At 45.7% G+C, this 24200-nt stretch overlaps 1 protein-coding gene across 7 annotated transcripts in view; it reads left to right on the forward strand.

Moving 5' to 3' along the window:
- The first annotated feature begins 12971 nt into the window (after positions 1-12971).
- The window catches only part of LOC121569324 (RAB11-binding protein RELCH homolog), a 65526-nt gene continuing 54297 nt past the window's right edge, over positions 12972-24200 (forward strand). For all 7 annotated transcript variants that reach the window (XM_041880182.2, XM_041880183.2, XM_041880185.2 and 4 more), the window contains exon 1: positions 12972-13524. In XM_041880182.2, the coding sequence (XP_041736116.1) occupies positions 13062-13524 (463 nt within the window). In that variant the 5' untranslated portion in view covers positions 12972-13061. The remainder of the gene's footprint in view (positions 13525-24200) is intronic.

Raw genomic sequence — 24200 nt, forward strand, 5'->3', positions numbered from 1 at the left:
GTCGCTCCGTGACCACCGAAGTGGCCATGGACCTCCCCGCGCAGACAGCTGAAGCTTGTGTTAGGTGGAGAATAGCGCCAGAAATTCTGGACGCCTCCTCCACCTCCTCTGTGTCCAGCTCGGTCTTACCCGTGATTAAACGGGACAGAGCGGCTGCCAAGAGGGCAATGTTATTAGCTGCTGCTGTCACGAGTTACAAAGCCAGAACCCAGAAGCAGACCAGGACAAGGTAAGTTGAAACGAAGGTGAGTGTTTATTTACAAATTCAAGAGTGATGCTGAATAATCCAGGGAACAGAGCGGGCGGCGTTGATTAGTTGTTGGGGGTGCAGTGGTTGATCCAATCATGGCTCGGCAGCCGCCGACCACCAGGCAGAGGTTGGATGAAGGTTCCGGACGAGTGATGTTCATGGCTAACGATCCGGCAGGGAATGGATGTTAGGCCAGAGCCTAAGAAGGGTGATGATCAGGACCAGGTGTGCAGATTGCTGATGGGATGCAGGTGCGGAAATCAAGAGAGCTCCCCGGAGCGTTCCAGAACCCTCGGGAAACTGGAGATCACGAACAGAAAAACTAGTCCACAGACAGGACCCGACTCAGACTGCCGGGATCGTTACAGTACCCTCCGACGAACGCCACCGGGCGGACTCCCGGAGCGCCAGGATGGAGGCGGTAGAAGTCACGGATGAGGTCAGCATCTAGGATCTGTCGCCGCGGAATCCAACTCCTCTCTTCAGGACCATACCCCTCCCAGTCCACGAGATACTGGAAACCCCGGCCCCGCCGTCTGGAATCCATGATGCGTCGCACCGTGTAGGCAGGACCACCTCCGATCATCCGAGGAGGAGGAGGAGGAGGCGGAGGAGGCAACAGAGGACTGAGGAAAACAGGCTTGAGGCAGGAGACATGAAAGGTGGGATGGACTCTGAGCGTCCTCGGGAGTTTGAGTCGAACTGCCACCGGATTGATCACCTTCTCCACCACAAACGGACCAATGAACTTCGGTAACAACTTCCTAGACTCAGTCCGTAAAGGAAGATCCCGTGTGGCCAACCAGACCCTATCTCCGATGGTGTAGGTGGGAGCGGGGATCCGGCGACGATTCGCCTGGAGCTGATACCGGTCCGAAACTCTAAGGAGTGCCTTTCTGGCCCGATGCCAGGTCCGGTGGCAACGACAATATGGGCCTGAACAGAAGGCACTGAGAGCTCCTTCTCCTGAGAAGGGAACAAGGGAGGTTGGTAGCCATACAGGCACTGGAAGGGAGACATCCCAGTGGCAGATGTAGGGGAGAGTATTGTGGGCATACTCAACCCAAGGCAACTGAGAGACCCAGGAGGTGGGGTTGGAAGAGGCCAGGCAGCGTAGCGTGGATTCCATCTTCTGGTTGGCTCTCTCCGCCTGACCATTAGATTGGGGGTGAAAACCAGATGTGAGACTGACTGTAGCTCCAATGGCCAAACAGAAGGACTTCCAGACAGCAGAGGTAAACTGAGGGCCACGGTCGGAAACGATATCACTGGGCAACCCGTGGACCCTGAAAACCTCCCTAACCAGGATCTCGGACGTCTCCGAGGCAGAGGGAAGCTTGGCAATTGGCACAAAGTGGGCGAACTTGCTGAATCTATCCACGATAGTCAGAACGACCGTGTTCCCCTCAGAAGCGGGCAACCCAGTGACAAAGTCCAGGGCCAGATGCGACCATGGTCGCCGGGGAATAGGAAGGGGGTGAAGTAGTCCAGAGCTGGGCCGATTGGTACTCTTATTCTGCGCACACACTGGACAGGCAGCAACATAACCCCGAGTATCCTCGGCCATGGCAGGCCACCAAAAACGTCTGCGAAGAAACGCCATCGTCCGAGCCACGCCAGGGTGACAAGCCATCTTGCTGGCGTGGGACCATTTGAGGACCGCAGGACGAACCGACTCAGGCACAAACAACTGACCGGGTGGACCGTTACCGGGACCGGGCTGCGTCCGAAGAGCCGCCATCACCTCCTCCTCAATCTTCCACCTAACAGCTCCCACGACGCAGTTCCGGGGGAGAATTGTCTCGGTCTTGGACCCACTCTCCTCCGTCTTGGAGAACATCCGAGACAAGGCGTCCGCCTTGCCGTTCTTAGATCCAGGTCGGAACGTCAGGGAAAAATTGAATCGTCCGAAAAACAACGACCACCTGGCCTGACGGGAGTTGAGACGTCTATCCGATTGCACGTAAGCAAGATTCTTGTGGTCAGTCCAGACAATAAACGGCTGCTCCGCCCCCTCCAACCAGTGGCGCCACTCCTCCAAGGCAAGTTTCACCGCGAGAAGCTCCCGGTTACCCACATCGTAATTCCTCTCCGCAGGCGAAAGGCGACGAGAGTAGTAGGCGCAGGGATGGAGTTTACTGTCCGTGGAGCATCGCTGCGACAGGATGGCGCCAACTCCCACATCAGACGCGGTCCACTTCAACGACGAACTGACGGGCCGTGTCCGGTTGAGAGAGAATCGGTGCGTTGGTGAATCGCCTCTTCAAATCCAGAAACGCTCGATCCGCCTCCGGATTCCACTTGAAGCTCCTGATACTGGAAGTCAAGGCCGTTAACGGAGCGGCCACACGGCTGTAATCCCGGATGAATCTGCGGTAGAAATTCGCAAACCCCAAAAATCTCTGGAGCTGCAATCTCGTACCGGGCTGGGCCCATTCCAGAACCGCTCTAACCTTCTCCTGGTCCATCCTAATCTCTCCCCTGGAGATGATGTACCCGAGAAAGGATGTCGTGTGGGCATGAAACTCGCACTTCTCGGCCTTCACGAACAGGCGATTCTCCAACAATCGCTGCAGAACCTGCCGGACATGCTGGACGTGGTCGGAAGGTTCCTTCGAGAAGATCAGAATGTCATCCAGGTAAACAAACACAAAGAGACCGATCATATCTCTCAGGACGTCGTTCACCATACTCTGGAATACCGCTGGAGCATTGGTCAGTCCAAACGGCATCACCTGATACTCGAAGTGACCCATCGGTGTACTGAAACCCGTCAACCACTCGTCTCCCTCTCTGATCCGGACCATGTGATACGCATTGCGTAGGTCTAGCTTGGTGAACACCGTAGCACCCTGTAAGGAGTCGAAGGCAGAACTCATCAAGGGCAGGGGATACTTGTTCTTGACCGTGATGTCATTCAACCCCCGATAATCAATACACGGTCGAAGAGAGCCATCCTTCTTACCCACAAAGAAGAATCCTGCCCCAGGGGGTGATGACGAGGGACGAAACGAGACCAGCAGCTAGGGACTCCTTGATGTAGGTCTCCAAAGCCTCACGTTCAGGGCGGGAGATACTGTATAACCTTCCCTTGGGGTAGACAGCTCCAGGGAACAGGTTGATGGCACAATCATATGGTCGGGTGGGGAGGGAGTGACAGAGCCTTCTGCTTACTGAACACTTCCCCCAAATCGTGATATGTCTCGGGAACCAGGGACAAATCTGGGGGTTTAGCCTCAATCACCTGACTGGGAACCGAATGGGGACAGGCAGTCTTGAGACAGTTAGCATGACAATCAAGGCTCCAACTCGTTACCTTGCCCGTCACCCAATCGAACGTGGGATTGTGTTCCTTCAGCCAGGGGTATCCAAGGACCAGAGGAACATGGGAAGACGGCAGAATGAAGAATGAAATCATCTCCGAATGATTCCCCGACAACAGCATCTTAACCGGTTCAGTCCTCATCGTGATACGTGCCAGACTACTGCCGCTCAGAGTGGTCGCCTAATGGCTTCCGGCAATTGCTCCTTGGAAAGCCCCAGCTGTTCCACCAACTTCGGCATCAAGAAAGCTTCCATCGGCACCTGAATCGATAAAAGCGTTAATCGCTAAGCTCTGATTCCTGTTCACAAGGGTAGCCGGGAAACGGGGTCTGACAGAGGTACTGAGAGGTTGAAACTGGCTCGCTAAAAGTCCTCCCAACTTTAGCGAGCCGGGCAGTTTGACGACCGCCGGGAACAAGTGGAGATGTAATGTCCCGAGCTACCACAGTAGAGGCAGCAGTTGGTCTTACGTCTATGTTGACGCTCCTCCTTGGTTAACCCGTGCCGCCCACTTGCATGGGTTCAGAATCGGGAGAGAGGACCTCTCCACTAATCCTTTGTGGTGGAGAATGATCGACGTGTTCTGGTCCACCACCCGACCCGACTGGGAACTGAGACGCTGATCGATTGGACGGACCCCATTGCTTCTCCCTCCTTCGCTCTCGGACTCGATTATCCACCCGAATAGACAAGGCTACCAAGCTGTCCAGGTCACTAGGCTCCGGATAGGAGATCAACTCATCCTTGAGCTGCTCCGACAGACCCTGGTAAAAGGCCGCTTGCAGAGACTCCTCATTCCACCCACTCTCCACAGCCAACGTCTTGAACTCGATCACGAAGTCGGCCACGCTGCGAGTTCCTTGGTGAAGCGAAAACAGGCGCCTAGCTGCGTCCCTTCCTCGGACGGAATGGTCGAAGAGCTTCCTCATCTCGGCCGTGAACCCCTGGTATGAAGCCATGCAGGGGTCTTGTCGTTCCCAAACGGCTGAAGCCCACTCCAGCGCTCGACCACGCAGCAACTCAATCACAAAGGCTATCCTAGCCTTGTCTGTGGCATAAGAGTAGGGCTGTAGATCGAACACTAACCCACACTGCATAAGGAAAGAACGGCATCTTCCCAGCTCCCCCTCATATTTATCCGGCGCCGGAACCTTGGGCTCACGGAAGGACACAGCTCCAGACGCGGCAGGCGAGATGGGTGAAACCGGTAGTGGATCCTCCACCGGAAACTTGCGCTGGTTCTGGACCTCCGTCAGACCGGTAGAAAGGTTCCGAACTGACAACGCTATCTCCTGTAGTGCCGTGCTATGTTGTCCCAACATCTTCTCCTGATGGGAAATGGCATGGCGAACAGAGTCCAGGTCCGCTGGGTTCATTACTGGCCGGATCGTTTCTGTCACGAGTTACAAAGCCAGAACCCAGAAGCAGACCAGGACAAGGTAAGTTGAAACGAAGGTGAGTGTTTATTTACAAATTCAAGAGTGATGCTGAATAATCCAGGGAACAGAGCGGGCGGCGTTGATTAGTTGTTGGGGGTGCAGTGGTTGATCCAATCATGGCTCGGCAGCCGCCGACCACCAGGCAGAGGTTGGATGAAGGTTCCGGACGAGTGATGTTCATGGCTAACGATCCGGCAGGGAATGGATGTTAGGCCAGAGCCTAAGAAGGGTGATGATCAGGACCAGGTGTGCAGATTGCTGATGGGATGCAGGTGCGGAAATCAAGAGAGCTCCCCGGAGCGTTCCAGAACCCTCGGGAAACTGGAGATCACGAACAGAAAAACTAGTCCACAGACAGGACCCGACTCAGACTGCCGGGATCGTTACAGCTGCTACAGCTTGGGCTCCCAAAGTAAAGGACTTTTCTAACAGCTGCGCTGTGAAACGGTCCTTTTGCGATGGCAAGGTGGCCTTCTTGGAAGAGGGCCAGGGACTCGAATCCGGTACGAGGTACGCAGCCATGGCGCTCTCTAACCTGGGGATTCCCTTTGAAAGGCCCTGGTATCTTCCCTCCACTCTAGTGAATGGGAGGTACGATCTAGCCGGCGAACGCGCCGCTAGAGGTGCCTCCCATGAGCCCTCGACGTACTTAGCCAATGAGGGCATTGCTGGAGCCAGTGGCTCTGCCGCTCTCCTTGGCCGGGAATAGGGGCCGCCCTCCATTAAATCCACCTCCGGTGCGGAGGGAATAGGGGGCAGCGCTATCTCCAGACGTCTGGCAGCCCTCTCAATGAGTCCGGGAAAGTCCGACCTCAGAGAGGCTGCAGCGAAAGACAAGGTTTCTGACCTCTCAGAGCCTGTGTCGTCATCGCCAAGGGAACTGCAAGCCCTCTCATTCTCCAAGGGAAAGGGGGGCTTGAACGTATGAGTCAGGGGGTCGGATTGTTCCATCGGAACACCCGTCTCTTCCTCATAATCCCCATCATCTCCTGAGTCGGCGCAGTCCGATGACGCCTCTGAAGCAGAGGCTAACACCGACAGCACGTCCTCTAGAGGAATATCCTCCCTGAAAAACGCCCAACGCTGCTTCCTCTCCTTTACAGAAAGGAGGGCGCAGGAGGCGCAGTTAGGGGGATTGCTGATGCCCTCTTTGGCATGCTGAGAACCCAAACACACGAAACACATGTTGTGGGAGTCTACAGCCGCCATGGAGGAGCATCGGCATTGAGCTCTGAAAATAGCTTTTGGGGGTGGAAAATCTCCAGGTGTGCTCATTATAAGGCATAATTATAAGTGCATAATTTTGTCTCAGGCTGATGCTGACTTAGGGCAGAGGGCAAACCAATAGGAGCAGAGCTCCCCTATGGGGCGGAGCTCCACGATATAGAACTGTCAGAGCGCATGGGGACATTGCTTACATCCGCTATGACAGGCTCATTGTCCACCCTCCCTCCCAAAAGCCTGGAACGGATGAGAGAGCCAAGCCTATGGGTTTGTAGCTTCAACCCCGCAGCACACACACACACCAATTGATTAAAGGACTGCTGAATGTATATATTTTTATCTTGCTTTGTTTGTTCTTTTCCATATTATGTCTATCTCTGAGAAGCTACACTGGAAAGAGCTGAAAATAGCCCATATTAATATATGTAGCCTTAGAAATAAGGTTAATGAAATCAATAACTTGCTAACATCAGATAACATTAATATATTAGCCATTTCTGAGACCCACTTAGATAATTCATTTGATGATACAGCAGTAGCAATACAAGGATATAACATCTACAGAAGAGACAGGAATGGTTATGGGGGAGGTGTTGCTGTATATATTCAGAGCCATATCCCTGTAATATGTAGAGAAGATCTTATGTGAAGTGTTATTGAAGTGTTGTGGTTGCAGGTTCATCTGGCACATCTAAAGCCTTTTATTTTGGGGTGTTGCTATAGGCCACCAAGTGCTAACAGTCAGTATCTAAATCATATGTGTGAAATGCTTGATAGTGTATGTGATGTAAACAGAGAGGTCTACTTTCTTGGGGACCTGGATATTGCCTGGTTTTCATCAAGCAGTGCCTGTAATCTGGTTCAGGTTATTAATCAACCTACCAGGATGTTTATAAACACCACAGGAACAAGATCATCCACATGTATTGATCACATTTTTACTAATACTGTAGAACTTTGTTCTAAAGCTGTATCCATACCCATTGGATGCAGTGATCACAATATAGTGGCTATATCCAGGAATCTTCCAAAAGCTGGGCCTAAAATAATGTATATGAGATCATACAAAAGATTTTGATGTGACTATTATGTGGATGATGTTTAAAATGTGTTGGTCTGATGTGATTAATAAGGTGCATCCAGAAGCTGCACTTATGAAATTGCTTCTTCTAATTATTGATAAACATGCATCACTGGGTTCTCCTTCCAGCCTACACACACACACACACACATACACACACACACACACACACACACACACAGAGAAAGATGATAAACTCAGCATTAGTTTTTTTTTAAACAGTAAGTCACTGACAGTCCCACACAAACCAACCCCCTACCATCTCACTGTACACACACAGACCTTTAGCGACAGCGCTGATATCTTCATAGAACCCAGCGATCAGAGCAACGTGGCCGGGCCGAGACTCCGTGGGAACGCAAGTGTGACACACCACAACTTCCCCTCTCCTCTATCACACGCCTGATTGAACACACACACTTTTTGAGAAATAATGCATACACACAAGCAAACATATATTATTTATTTCTCTCTTTCTTTCTCTCTCTCTAACACACACACCACACACACTACCTGGCCACCCCCATCCCACAAACCATACACACACACACACACACACACTTCCACACAGCGAGTTCATCTGAAGGAGAGCTCAGTCACCTTAAGAAAGGAGCCCTGGTGGATCCATTGCCATCAGGCTAATAGAGGCTGTCTGCCCTGTAACCACCAGCACCATGCAGGAGGCAGGGGGGACACCTGGGGGGGACACCTGAGGGGGGGGGCTGGGGGGCCATGCCGTGGACCAGGGGCGACGTGAAGTAGATGTCAAACATAGAGATGAAGAAAACTACATGGACCAGAAGTCCAACCAGGAAGGACATCATCATCCTCATGATGAAGGCTGGGCGCTGGGGAGACCTCCAAGGTCCTTGAGAGGGAGGGCGAAAGGAGGGAGAAAGGATGGAGTGAGAGAAGAGCAAAGCGGGGATACAGACTTCAAATAATCTGTTGTGGCCATATGAGTTAGAGGTGCTACCGTCCATTCATAAATGTCAGAAACTCTACCTATCACGTCCACTCACTAGAACACAAATGTTCCACATGTTAACAACAACAGAAGTGCTAAACAGAATTAAAATCTGACCTTTCAACACTTTCTTGTTTCAGATCCAACCACACAAGCCGGTGGCAGTCTGGTTACTTGGAATCTTGAATGAATAAGAGGCCTGAGTTTCAAGTCATTCAAACACACAGACACACACCTGCTACTGTCTGCTCTCTGGCGACCCAAGTTCACCCAAGTCATCAACAGCCCTTAGTTTCAGGTGAACTGAATTAAGAAGCACACGTATATATCCGGAATAAGGACAGTGTGTCAAGTTTATCTACCGGTGCTACAGAAATTAAATAGGTCATTGTCGCTATTTTGGATTCACATGGTTAAAATTATATAGCTATGGTCCATTCATGCTTTATTTTTGTGATGGTGAGTAAATGATCACTTTCCACTAGCAAGGGTAGCTAGCTAGCTGTCAAACCGATGTTGTCAGCCGTGAAATCTCCTACCCTGCCCAGTTTCTCCCTGACCTAACGTAGCAGCAGGCGTAGCGTCCAATTGTGTGTGATTGCAGCATGCAATTTGGGGTGTTCCTGCATGTGGGCATTCCCCCTCGAGCATCCCATTGGTTCCTGCATGAACGCCACCCCTTGAAGCTACCCATTGGTTCCTGCATGAACGCCACCCCTTGAAGCTACCCATTGGTTCCTGCATGACCCCCCCATATCTATTAGTGATGGGAAGTTTGGCTATTTTTACTGACTCTGATCTTTTTGAGTCGTTCAGTCAAAAGAACGAATCGTTCGACTCATTTAGTTCATTTGAGTCAGTAATGCCCAGAGCACACAGGCACAGGACCCCTACCCCTACTGAAAACTCTAAAGAGTCATAATTCTACAAGCCTCTCGTTCACATGACCTTCACCATAGGGGGCTTATTGGAGCGGTCATCTGTGACAGACTTGTAAAAGTGTGCTTTAAACAATGTACATTTGTTGATTGCTAGGCATACAAATAAGATTATTTCTTGATATAGTTGAAACAAGTTCTATTTGTGGTGGCCGCAACCGGACTAGATTGTGACACTTGGAGGAATGCATTGCTTGACTGCTGTGAGTGTTATACACAAACAATAGCCTATCATTCGAGAACTGCAACCCCCAAATGATTCGTTCTCGAGTTCGAGTTTGTTGAGCAGAGGCTGTGTTTGTTTTGATTCTACAAATCTGTGTCAATCAAAACATTCAATAATCAATTAATTGCATTCATTCTTGCACAATGCCATCAATTATCAGTTCTAAACATTTTCTCCTCTATGCTGCCTGCAGCATGATCTATTTTCCCTCGCGCACATGATAGACAATTGCTGGTCGGAGCACTTCTCCGGCGTCGCTGAGCCGGAGGAGTGTGTATTTTACTCCTGTTGTAGAATTCATTGCGTCCAGCAGGTCAAATGAATTACAAAAATGAATGAGTCACTCTGAAAAAAATTAATCATGACTCTCGAGTCAGTAAAAAGAGCTGTTCAAAAAGAACAAATCGTTCGCGAACTGCACATCACTATTGTATATGCAATTAAAATGTGGGCCACCTGGTGTAAAAAAACAAAAGTAAAAGATGTAAAAACAAAACTTAACAACAGGAAGCCAGCATCATACCATCCTGCATACCACTGCTGGCTTGACTCTGAAGCTAAGCAGGGTTGGTCCTGGTTGGTCCCTGGATGGGAAGTGGAAATGGTGTGGGTAGGCCAGTAGGAGGCACTCTTTCCTCTGATCTAAAAATAAAGAAATATCCCAGGGCAGTGATTGGGGACATTCAATCAATCAATCAAATTTGATTCATAAAGCCCTTTTTACATCAGCAGATGTCACAAAGTGCTATACAGAAACACAACCTAAAATCCCAAACAGCAAGCAATGCAGATGTAGAAGCACTGTGTAGGGTGCTGTCTTTCGGATGGGACGTTAAGTGGGTATCTTGACTATCTGTGGTCACTAAAGATCCCATGGCACTTATTGTAAGAGTAGGGATGTTAACCCCGGTGTCCTGCTAAATTCCTAATCTGGCCCTCATACCATCATGGCCACCTAATCATCCCCAGCTTCCAATTGGCTCATTCTTCTCCCATGTAACTATTCCCCATACAACGGGTGGGTCTAATCCTGAATGCTGATTGGTTAAAACCGCATTCCAGCCGGTGTCTATACCACAAATTTCCACTGGCTAAATCTATGACTTTAAAATGCCAATTTACTCTGTTCCATCTGACTACACAATCCACTGTCTCATCAGCCCAGCCAGGCAATTTATAAACTTGATCTCCACTATAAAAAGCATCTAGACATTATCTCACATTTCTTTTAGACTAACATTTCGTTTTCAACAGCGGAGATTTGTATACACCTTGCTATCTGTCTCAGACACTTGCAACATTGTTTCAATATTCAAATTCGATCTCCTGCTGTCCCATAGTAATGAATGTGTCAGGAGCCGGGATGAGACAGACAGACAGGCAGGCAGCTTTTCTCAGCCAGTCGAAATCATGAATCAGCTGGCATCATTTTTATGGATATACAGTATTGTTGGGATTTGTTTTCTCATAATTTGATCTGTATGTGATGAATAGCTTAGAAGGAATGCATTAATGATAAGCATAGGTTTGTACTATACTGATATAAATTGTTTCACATAACAGGCTGTGATTCATGTGAGGAACGTTAGGGGCTAGGATGAGATAAAACTTGTATTTCTTATAGATAAGACTTGTATTTCTCACAGATACGAACACTGCCTCTTTGTTGTCTGTGAACCGTCCTTGAACGTAGTACAGTGGAATGGTGTCTTTTGGGTGCTAACTCCACAGGTTATTATGATAGCAACTTATGCCTGGCAACAGGGATGCGCCAAGGGGTTGGGACCAGCCCGTGCGCCAACGGATAGGCTGAGTAAGTCTAAACCACGCTCAGTCTCTACTCTGATTGGCCAGCAGAGAGTGGGAACTATCTCTGTCAGAGTATTTGAAGAAGAACCTGTAACAATGGATTAGTTCTCTGTCTGCCCTGCGTGGTATTTCGGTGAGCCCGTATACGAACCAACATACTTATCATACATACATTTTGCATATAATAAATTTTGCTTGGATTGAATATCTCTTGATTATGTTTTCTCTTATTCCAATACCAGATTTGAATTACGCAATTTCTAACAGTATACAAAAAAAAAGGTCAGTTGAAAAAAGGTCAAACGAAACTCTGCTAATTTGCAGTTTTCCAGCTTCAGGTTGAAGTGATTGTGTTACTGTAGCTGTGTTGTTGGCTAGCTCCTCTGAACAACAGTGTCCTGACGGGTGAGCACATTTTCTATGCCAGGCGAAATCTCGCCTCATTAGCTCATTGTTATGGATGTATCCAAATAAATGTCACTAGAAAACAGCTTAAACAAATGCAAATGAAGCTACTTTGTTGTTATTCTGGCTGCACTTTTTGACATGACTGTAAATTAGCCGTAGTTGGCTAGCTATCAAGCAAGGGATAAGAACGTTGCCAGCCAGTATGGCAATGGAACACTTAGAAGGAACGACTGGGTCGCGTCTATAGATACAGAACAAAAAGACTGAACGACTGGGTCGCGTCTATAGATACAGAACAAAAAGACTGAACGACTGGGTCGCGTCTATAGATACAGAACAAAAAGACTGAACGACTGGGTCGCGTCTATAGATACAGAACAAAAAGACTGAACGACTGGGTCGCGTCCATAGATACAGAACAAAAACACTGAACGACTGGGTCGCTTCTATAGATACAGAACAAAAAGACTGAACAACTGGGTCGTGTCTTTAGCAAGCCCAGATTTGTGTCGGGACTATATCTTGTGAAAGGATGAAATAGTATGAATAATTTGATCAAAATAACGTTTTTAATGAAAATATGTCAATCATTATTTGAATATGTTGGTAACCCCTTGTATAGAAGTGATAATGCCCTCGAAGCCGGTGTTTGGATGATATATTGGCAAGTCTCGGGCCTAACAACACCTGTGCCAATATATCGTCCAAACATCGGCTTCTCTGGCATTATCACTTCAATCAAATCAAATCAAATCAAATGTTATTTGCCACATGCCCGAATACAACAGGTGTAGACATTACCGTGAAATGCTTACTTACAGCCCTTAACCAACAATGCATTTATTTCTTAATAAAAAAGTAAAATAAAACAACAACAACAAAAAAGTGTTGAGAAAAAAAGAGCAGAAGTAAAATAAAATAACAGTAGGGAGGCTATATACAGGGGGGTACCCTGTATATAAATATATATAAATATAGCACATAGAACAGATCTACTGCTTCTTCGACTTGCTTTCAATGAGAATGACTGATCTATAACTCATATTTCTATGTGAATTTGGTCAGGTTGCCCAAAAAGTTACATACTGCAGTTTTAAAAACGGTCCAATACAAGTCTAAAGAGGGGATCCTGCTGATGCAGAAATGACCAGATGCAGGAACGCCCCGAATTCCGGCCACCCTTCTCGTAGTTTCTCCTAACCTCTCCCGTATCCAATCTAATCCCACTATTCAATGTAGGAGGCGGGTGCTGGAATGACATTCAACCAAACCCTACCCTGCATTCACCCCCTTTCATGCTGATCGGGGAAGGAAGGGCAGCTAGCCATCCGTCCAGGAAGAGGGGTCCAATTTTAAGCTATCTAGCTAGCTAGGTTAAATCTTTATAGTGGAAAAATGGCGGCGGGTAGCGTCAACCCGTTTAATCTGAGCGATTCTGAAGATGAGGCACAGCAGAGACCAGAGGACGGGGTTGATACCGAAAGGAGCCCTAGCGATGGAGCGCCTGGGCCCCCGTCCAACAATCCCTTCTCCCTGCAGGCAGACGCCGAGCCCCCGGCCCTTCTGCTGTCCAGCACCCGGACCAGCCCCAGTGTGGAAGGCATCTCCATAGCGGCCGCAGCTGTCGCAATGGCAGGCGGCTTGGCAGAGACTCGGGTATCTGTAGATGTGATTGCTGCTCAGCTAATACGGGATCAATACATCCTCACGGCCCTTGAATTTCATACGGAGCTGTTGGAGTCAGGGAGGGAGCTTCCCCGGTTGCGGGATTATTTCTCCAACCCCGGCAATTTCGAGAGGCAAAGCGGCACTCCGCCCGCTTGTAAAGACCAAGGACTGGGGCAAGGTGGACCGCTAAGTAAGTAGCTATTCGCTAACCGTACTAGCTAATTTATAACCAAAATGCATTATAATGTAGATAGCTATGTGTATTAGCTAGATAGCAGCCAACTTGTTATTCAATGGGGAAACAATGTTGGCACGGTGCTTGTCAGCCAACATTGGTCTGGCTATGCAGAATAAACGAAATTCGATACGACACCTGTCTTTCGCTCTAGCTAGTTAACTAGATTAGATAATAGCAATGGAAACCACGGAAAATTCACTAATCGTACAGAGTTAGCTCACCTACCTTTTGTTAACCTGTGAGACGGGAGTTTCTCCCCTAGGTGTCAACTGCTTGGAACAGATGCAACCAAATCAAATGAAATTGTATTTGTTACATGCTTCGAAGACAACAGGTGTAGACTAACAGTGAAATGCTTACTTACGGGTTATTTTCCAACAATGCAGAGTTAAAGATAAGATAAAACATTTAATTAAGAATATAAATACTGACACGGTGAATAACGAATAAAAATAACGAGTAAAAATAACATGGCTCTATATAGGGAGTAGAAAATAACTGCTATATTCAGGGAGTACAAGTACCGAGTCGATGTGCAGGGATGCAAGGTAACTGAGGTAGTTATGTACTGTACATATAGGTAGGGGTTAAGTGACTAGCAGCAGCGTATGTGTTGAGTGTGAAAATGTGTGTGACTTCAGTATGCGTGTGTGTGTGTTGAGGTGTGAGTGTGTGGGTAGAGTCCAGTATGCAAAAAAGGTATATGCTGGCAGTCCAGGAAGCCATTTGATTAACTAATTAGCAGTCTTGTTCAGAACGCTTATGGCGTGGGGGTAGAAGCTGTTCAGGTTCCTGTTGGTTCCAGACTTGGTGCATTGGTACCGCTTGCCGTGCTGTAGCAAAGAGAACAGTCTGTGGCTGGAGTCTTTGACAGTTTTTTAGGCCTTCATCTGACAACGCCTGGTATAGAGGTCCTGGATGGCAGGGAGCTCGGCTCCAGTGAGGTACTGGTCCGTACACATTACCCACTACCCTGTAGCGGCAAGCAGTTGCCATACCGAGCGGTGATGCAGCCAGTCAAGATGTTCTTGATGGTGCAGTTGTTTAACTTTTTGAGGATCTGAGGGTTCATGCCAAATCTTTAATGCCTCCTGAGGGGCGTTGTCATGCCCTCTTCACGACTGTGTTGGTGTGTTTGGACCATGATCCTTAGTGATGTAGATACAGAGGAACTTGAAGCCCTCGACCCGCTCCAGTACAGCCCTGTCGATGTGAATGGGGGCGTGCTTGGCCTTCCATTTCCAGTAGTCCACGAACCAGAATAGTAGTGACTATGAATAGGTAGCTGGCAACCTGAAAAGGCCTATCAGACAACCTTCTTTATACGGCCATCATATTTGCCACCAATGCTCCTTATAGGACACATCACTGCACTCTATACTCCTCTGTAAACTGGTCATCTCTGAATACCCATCGCAAGACCCACTGGTTGATGCTTATTTATAAAACCCTCTTAGGCCTCACTCCCACCTATCTGAGATACCTACTGCAGTCCTCATCCTCCACATACAACACCTGTTCTGCCAGTCACATTCTGTTAAAGGTCCCCAAAGCACACACATCCCTGGGTCGCTCCTCTTTTCAGTTCACTGCAGCTAGCGACTGGAACGAGCTGCAAAAAATCACTCAAACTAGACCGTTTTATCTCCATCTCTTCATTCAAAGACTCAGTCATGGACACTCTTACTGACCGTTGTGGCTGCTTCGTGTGATGTATTGTTGTCTCTACCTTCTTTCCCTTTGTGCTGTTGTCTGTGCCCAATAATGTTTGTACCATGTTTTGTGTTGCTACCATGTTGTGCTGCTGCCATGTTGTGTTGCTACCATGTTGTCATGTTGTGTTGCTACCATGCTGTGTTGTCATGTGTTGCTGACATGCTATGTTGTTGTCTTAGGTCTCTCTTTATGAAGTGTTGTGGTGTCTCTCTTGTCATGATGTGTGTTTTGTCCTATATAGTTTTTATTATTATTTATTTAAATCCCAGCCCCCGTCCCCGAAGGAAACCTTTTGCCTTTTGGTAGGCCATCATTGTAAATAAGAATTTGTTCTTAACTGACTTTCCTAGTTAAGTAAAGGTTAAATAAAAAAAATACCAGTCTAGTAATTGAGATACAGTTGAAGTCGGAAGTGTACATACACAAGTCATTAAAACTTGTTTTTCAACCACTCCACACATTTCTTGGTAACAAACTAGAGTTTTGGCAAGTCGGTTAGGACATCTACTTTGTGCATGACACAAGTAATTTTTTCCAACAATTGTTTACAGACAGATTATTTAACTTATAATTCACTGTATCACAATTCCAGTGGGTCAGAAGTTTACATTACAGTTTAAACTGCTTGGAAAATGACAGAAAATTGTCATGGCTTTAGAAGCTTCTGATAGGCTAATTGACATCATTTGAGTCAATTGGAGGTGTACCTGTGGATGTATTTCAAGGCCTACCTTCAAACTCAGTGCCTCTTTGCTTGACATTTTATTTTATTTTACCTTTATTTAACTAGGCAAGTCAGTTAAGAACAAATTCTTATTTACAATGACGGCCTACACCGGCCCAACCCGGACGACGCTGGGCCAATTGTGCGCCGCCCTATGGGACTCCCAATCACGGCCGGTTGTGATACAGCCTGGAATTGAACCAGGGGGTCTGTAGTGACGCCTCAAGCACTGAGATGCAGTGCCTTAGACTGCTGCGCCACTCGGGAGCACATGGGAAAATCAAAAGAAATCAGCCAAGATCTCAGAAAAAAATGTGTAGACCTCCACAAGTCTGGTTCATCCATGGGAACAATTTCCAAATGCCTGAAGGTACCACGTTCATCTGTATAAAACAATAGTATGCAAGTATAAACACCATGGGACCACGCAGCCGTCATACCGCTCAGGAAGAAGACGCGTTCTGTCTCCTAGAGATGAACGTACTTTGGTGCGAAAAGTGCAAATCAATCCCAGAACAACAGCAAAGGACCTTGTGAAGATGCTGGAGGAAACAGGTACAAAAGTATCTATATCCACAGTAAAACGAGTCCTACATCGACATAACCTGAAAGGCCGCTCAGCAAGGAAGAAGCCACTGCTCCAAAACCGCCATAAAAAAAGCCAGACTATGGTTTTTTTAACTGCACATGGGGACAAAGATTGTACTTTTTGGAGAAATGTCCTCTGGTCTGATGAAACAAAAATAGAACTGTTTGGCCATAATGACCATCGTTATGTTTGGAGGAAAAAGGGGGTTGCTTGCAAGCCGAAGAACACCATCCCATCCGTGAAGCACAGGGGTGGCAGCATCATGCTGTGGGGGTGCTTTGCTGCAGGAGGGACCGGTGCACTTCACAAAATAGATGGCATCATGAGGAAGAAAATTACGTGGATATATTGAAGCATCATCTCAAGACATCAGTCAGGAAGTTAAAGCTTGGTCACAAATGGGTCTTCCAAATGGACAATGACCCCAAGCATACTTCCAAAGGTGTGGCAATATGGCTTAAGGACAACAAAGTCAAGGTATTGGAGTGGCCATCACAAACCCCTGACCTCAATCCTATAGAACATTTTACGGGCAAAACTGAAAAAGCATGTGCGAGCAAAGAGGCCTACAAACCTGACTCAGTTACACCACCTCTGTCAGGAGGAATGGGCCAAAATTCACCCAACTTATTGTGGGAAGCTTGTGGAAGGCTACCCAAAACCTTTGACCGAAGTTAAACAATTTAAAGGCAATGCTACCAAATACTAATTTTGTGTATGTAAACGTCTGACTCACTGGGAATGTGATGAAAGAAATAAAAGCTGAAATAAATAATTCTCTCTACTATTATTCTGACATTTCACATTCTTAAAATTAAATGGTGATCCTAACTGACCTAAGACGGGGAATGTTTACTAGGATTAAATGTCAGGAATTGTGAAAACTGAGTTTAAATGTATTTGACTAAGGTGTATGTAAACTTCCGACTTCAACTGTATTTGCATCCTGACGTCATGTAGGCTGCTGCTGAAGATGGCTATACATGGCTCTGTGCTATAGTTCCAATACTAACTAGGCCTATCTCTCTTCTGTCTCTCTCTAACTGCCTGTAGCTGTCTTTAGCTGTCGCTAACTGCAAAAAGTTTTCAAAAAGTATTCATACCCCACTTACAGTGGCTTGCGAAAGTACTCACCCCCCTTGTCATTTTTCCTATTTTGTTGCCTTTTTTGGGGGGGGTTGTATCATTTGATTTACACAACATGCCTACCACTTTGAAGATGCAAAATATTTTTTATTGTGAAACAAACAAGAAATAAGACAAAAAAACAGAACTTGAGTGTGCATAACTATTCACCCCCCAAAGTCAATACATTGTAGAGCCACCTTTTGCAGCAATTACAGCTGCAAGTCTCTTGGGGTACGTCTCTATAAGCTTGGCACATCTAGCCACTGGGATTTTTGCCAAATCTTCAAGGCAAAACTGCTCCAGCTCCTTCAAGTTGGATTGGTTCCGCTGGTGTACAGCAGTCTTTAAGTCATACCACAGATTCTCAATTGGATTGAGGTCTGGGCTTTGACTAGGCCATTCCAAGACATTTACATGTTTCCCCTTAAACCACTCGAGTGTTGCTTTAGCAGTATGCTTAGGGTCATTGTCCTGCTGGAAGGTGAACCTCCGTCCTAGTCTCAAATCTCTGGAAGACTGAAACAGGTTTCCCTCAAGAATTTCCCTGTATTTAGCGCCATCCATCATTCCTTCAATTCTGACCAGTTTCCCGGTCCCTGCCGATGGAAAAATATCCCCACAGCATGATGCTGCCACCACCATGCTTCACTCTGGGGATGGTGTTCTCGGGTGATGAGAGGTGTTGGGTTTGCGCCAGACATAGCGTTTTCCTTGATGGCCAAAAAGGTCACTTTTAGTCTCATCTGACCAGAGTACCTTCTTCCATATGTTTGGGGAGTCTCCCACAAGCAAACATATTTTTTTCTTTAAGCAATGGCGTTTTTCTGGCCACTCTTCCGTAAATCCCAGCTCTGTGGAGTGTATGGCTTAAAGTGGTCCTATGGACATATACTCCAATCTCAGCTGTGGAACTTTGCAGCTCCTTCAGGGTTATCTTTGGTGTCTTTGTTGCCTCTCTGATTAATGCCCTCCTTGCTTGGTCTATGAGTTTTGGTGGGCGGCCCTCTCTTGGCAGGTTTGTTGTGGTGCCATATTCTTTCAATTTTTTTAATAATGGATTTAATGGTGTTCCGTTGGATGTTCAAAGTTTCTGATATTTTTTTATAACCCAACCCTGATCTGTACTTCTCCACAACTTTGTCCCTGACCTGTTTGGAGAGCTCTTTGGTCTTCATGGTGCCGCTTGCTTGGTGGTGCCCCTTGCTTAGGGGTGTTTGAAACAAGGTATTATTTTAATTTCAGTTCACCAATTTTGACTATTTTGTGTATGTCCATTACATGAAATCCAAATAAAAATCCATTGAAATTACAGGTTGTAATGCAACAAAATAGGAAAAACGCCAAGGGGGATGAATACTTTTGCAAGGCACTGTATTCCACATTTAGTTGTGTTGCAGCCTGAATTCAAAATAAAAATTGTATTTTTCTCACCCATCTACATAGTGACAAAGTGAAAACATGTTTTTAGACATTTTTGCAAATGTATAGAAAAATTAAAAACATAAATATCTCATTTACATAAGTATTCACACCCCTGAGTCAATACTTTGTAGAAGCACCTTTGGCAGCAATTACAGCTGTGAGTCTTTCTGGGTAAGTCTCTAAGAGTTTTCCACACCTGGATTGTGCAACATTTGCCCATTATTATTTTCATTGCTATACAGGTCTTGCCATAGATTTTCAAGCAGATTTAAGTCCAAACTGTAACTCAGCCACTCGGCAACATTCACTGTCTTCTTGGTAAGCAACTCCTGTGTAGATTTGGCCTTGTGTTTTAGGTTATTGACCTGCTGAAAAGTGAATTCATCTCCCAGTGTCTGGTGGAAAGCAGAATTGAATCAGGTGTTCCTCTAGGATTTTGCCTGTGCTTAGCTCCATTCCGTTAACTTTTTATCCTGAAAACCTCCCCAGTCCTAAACAATTACAAGAATACCCATAACATGATGCAGCCACCACTATGCTTGAAAATATGGAGAGTGGTACTCAGTAATGTGTTGTATTGGATTTGCCCCAAACATAATACTTTGTGGGTTCGATTCCCACGGGGGTCCAGTAAGAAAATATATGCACTCACTAACTGTAAGACGCTCTGGATAAGAGCGTCTGCTAAATGACTAAAATGTAAAAATGTGAAATGTATTCAGGACAAAGAGTTAATTGCTTTGCCACATTTCTTGCAGTATTACTTTTGTACCTGGTTGCAAACAGGATGCACGTTTTGGAATATTTTTTATTATGTACAGACTTCCTTATTTTCACTTGGTCAATTAGGTTAGTATTGTGGAGTAACTACAATGTTGTTGATCCATCCTAAGTTTTCTCCTATCACAGCCATTAAACTCTGCAACTGTTTTATAGTCACCATTGGCCTCATGGTGAAATACCTGAGCGGTTTCCTTCCTCTCCAGCAACTGAAGGACACCTGTGTCTTTGTAGTCAAGTGTAATTAATAACTTCACCATGCTCAAAGGGATATTCAATGTTTGCTTCTGCTATTTTTTTACCCATCTACCAATTGGTTCCCTTCTTTGTGAGGCATTGGAAAACCTCTGGTGTTTGTGGTTGAATCTGTGTTTGAAATTCACTGCTCGACAGAGGGACCTTACAGATAATTGTATCTGTGGGTTACAGAGATGAGGCAGTCATTCATAAATCATGTTAAACACAATTATTGCACACAGTCCATGCAACTTATTATGTGACTTGTTAAGCACATTTTTACTCCTGAACTTATTTAGGCTTGCCACAACAAAGAGGTTGAATACTTATTGACTCAAGACATTTCAGCTTTTCATTATTAACTAATTTGTAATAATTTCAAAAAACATAATTCCACATTGACATTATGGGCTATTGTGTATAGGCCAGTGACAAAACATCTCAATTTAATCCATGTTAAATTCAGGCACAACAAAATGTGAAAAAAGTCAAACTTGCTAATTGCCTGGTACGCAGCACTCTATTGTCCCTCAAATCACTCTGACATCAATGCAAATGTATTCACAAATCTAATCTAACACTTCATGAGAGCCCATGAGCTCATGTTGTGCAACATTTCTATAGGCTATGCAATTGCGTGAGAAAACAGAGTGATGGCCTCTACTAAAAAGAGCAGGATCCCATCAGCTTTCTAGGCCTACTATATTTATTTATTTCTCAACTTTCCTAATATTAAGCACATTGCTTCTCTTTACAACTGGAGTATAGCCTACCTGGCTGGCATGGAAATGAACCATGAGAAAAGCATCCTCCATTCGCTATTTAAGTGCATAGATTACATGTATTTTTTCCAGCTGCCTCTGTTTCGAGACAGGTGCATGATAATGGTCCATTCTAAATCAAAACAAATTTGACACATGTGTATGTAAAGACAAGATAAATCAAGAATAGTCTGATGGGTGACTATTAGCCTATCACTTGTGAAATATATATATTATCACTTGTTAATGATGCTCAGCATAAGGCAAGAAACAATGCCTTTTTTTGCGACTTTTTCTAATCATAGTTGCACACCTCATGTAGCCTAGCCCATAGGCCTATATGTTTTGATAAGGTTTGTATCACAACTAAAGTGGCCAAATAACTTCTTAAAATTAAGCACATTAATCCGCTTTACAAGGGGTGTAGAGCCTAACTGGCATATATAAGCAGTGCGTGAGTTTCAAGTTTGGGGAAGATCATTTTCACCATAAAAATGCACCTTTATAATAAAAGCATTACATGCATAATCGCATTTGAAAATTGTGTTTTTCCGCTAATGGAACATTCGCGCTTATCGCCTACTGCCATGTGTGCATTGCTGCGCTTATAATGTGAAGAAATACCTAATAGATAATCAACATGTTAAGCTAAATGTTCTGATCTGTTGCGTCAGCCACATTGCGTAAAAAATGTTTTTTGATGGTAGTGGTTGTATTCATTTGGGATGTATCGCATCCCACAACTGTCCCAGACTATGTTTGGAATATTTATTTATCTCACAGAATAGAATAGGTCAACTTTTGTACTATGGGGGATAGTATATTGACATAGGCTAGTGCTTTTGCTGTTCGTTAGGCATACTCATCTTTGTTGGCTAACGAAAAATAAATGTCGACAGTTCTTCCAATATCTTCAATATGCACCTCGGAATTGGATAAGGACGTGCGCAGTTGCGTCCCTGATGTGTCTGTCTTCACTTGTAGCCTGTGAGAAAGACCCGATCACGTGGTGGAGAGCCATGTGAGTGAGAGGTGCTTCGGAGCACGCAGCACTCAGGGAGAAGGGCACAACGCAGCACTCCGAGCCAAGGGCACAACGGCCCCTGGCCGCAAAAAGGCATGGATTGTTTTAGGGTGCATTACGGCCATACAAAGGGGATGCCACCGTGAAATTCGAGGCATTATCAAGTGCTTGTCAAATTGTGAATGAGAGACTGATGAAGTGTGTACAGCCTGCGCAAAAAACAAAGCAGAGCTCATGCCTTTCATGCAACTTTTTTCATATCATCATTAGAGTCGCATCATGCAGCCTTAGAATGTATTAAAAATCTAAACATACAGCCCAACGTTTGTATCACAACTAAATTTCAATTGATAACTCTAAATTAAGCATATAGGAGTACCTGTTTCTTTGTTAACCGCTCAACACAGAATAGCCGCATGTGCGCACTCCCTCAAATCGTTTGGAGAAAATATCCTTTCTATTTTATTCAGCTTTGTTCAATTGTATTCTTCATACTATACAATAATATAAAATAATGCCACGGAATTCTAAGCAAATCCTGTCTGCTAAATTAACTAGTGTAGCCCACAGCCATTTGGCATAGCCATATCAGAACCTAACATAAGGACAACTCAGAGTTTGTTATTCTGTTCTTCTGAAATAGACTACATTATCTTCATATCATTCTTCTTTAGACCTGTCTAATATAAATAATGGATTTACTGTGATGGTTTAGGCTACATTACATGGATTTATTAGACTTTCTAAAATGTAGATGTTCCAAAGGTCTGCATCAGTGGCTTGTAGGCTATGTGTGGAAGCCAGGAGATGCTAAATGTGTTTATGTTAATTAATGGTCAATTACCGTGAAACAGACAGTTATTTGCTTGACAATCACCGGCTGACGAAATTTTGTGACCGCCACAGCCCAATGACAATCCCTTTCTACTGATAAAAGCTACGAAAAGAATAGAAGCCTGAGCTGCGTAAACTGCGTTTCCATGATTGTGTGATGTGCCTCCCACTTTCCTTACTTAGTCCTACCCGATCTAACAAAACTGGATAGGTGAAAGCAGGGGTTCCACTATACAGCTTGCACCTGTACAGTCATGTGAGATCAGTGATTATTAGGCTCTCTTGGAAGGGAGGGAGGAAGGAAAGGATGCTTGTCATGATAGAAGTATTCCAACTAATCATGTAGCCTACTAGCCTTTATGTTTAGCAGTCATTGTTCAGCTCATGGCTAAGCCTAATTGCCTCTCTGTCTGTGGCACCTCGCTGGTGCCGTGGAGCTGTAGGACTGAGGTATCCCAGGGGGCATTGCTTGTGTTATTTTTGTATTTTTCTCTCTGCATTGTTGGCAAGGGCCCGTAAGTTACTATTCACTGTTAGTCTACACCTGTTCTTTACGAAGCATGTGAGAAATAAAATGTGATTTTAATTTTTAATTTTAACTATAGGGATGGGCGAGGGCTTGGATGAAGTTGTCCTCAGACACTGATCTATGGTCAGTTTAGCGTTTCACCCCACAGTATTAAGGTTAGGATTTGGTGATTCTAGATCTGGTCTTAAGAACAGGATGTTGAGAGGAACTCGGCGTGACCTCTATTGTGTTAACTTCACTGATAAACAGGTGGCGAGAAAGGAGAGAGCGGGGGACAGCTTAAGGGTCTACCCCAAGGGACATCCCTACAACCAGGGGAGGGTTTCCTTGCCCCTGCCTCCTCTGCTCACTCTTTCCAGGTTTCAAGCAGGCCTGTACAAATGGAATGAGATTGATTGAGCTGTTAACATAGGAGTTTTAGGGCCTGTAAAAAATATATAAATAGTTTATGTTCTAACATTGTACATTAGCTGTTCCAACAGGTGCAGCAGGCCACTGCACAACTCAACACCATGTCCCACGGAGCTGAAGCCTAAACACTAGGCCTAATTCCAGGAGCTAATACAAGTCCTCAGGTTAGGCTACTCATTAAGCAAGAGTAGCTGGACGAGCTTCCTCCACCCATTTGCACAATGCTCCTCTCTCTCTCTCTCTCTCTCCCCCAGCTTATTGTTTTCTTCTTAGTGGCTAGCTGATTAGCATCTCGCTACAGTCTGCTTGCTCAACTCCCAGTTCATTCAGAGACTAAGCTATTAGCATTAGCGCTCTGTTTTAGCTAGCCACTCTGTTCGTTGAAAAGACTTAGCCAAGGCCTAGCCTGCTACCCTGCTCTCTTGGGCACTAGGCACACACAGTCAAGCACACACTTGCTCACACAGACCAGG

Source organism: Coregonus clupeaformis, chromosome 7, assembly GCF_020615455.1.
Source record: "Coregonus clupeaformis isolate EN_2021a chromosome 7, ASM2061545v1, whole genome shotgun sequence".
In the NCBI taxonomy this organism is placed as follows: Eukaryota; Metazoa; Chordata; class Actinopteri; order Salmoniformes; family Salmonidae; genus Coregonus; species Coregonus clupeaformis.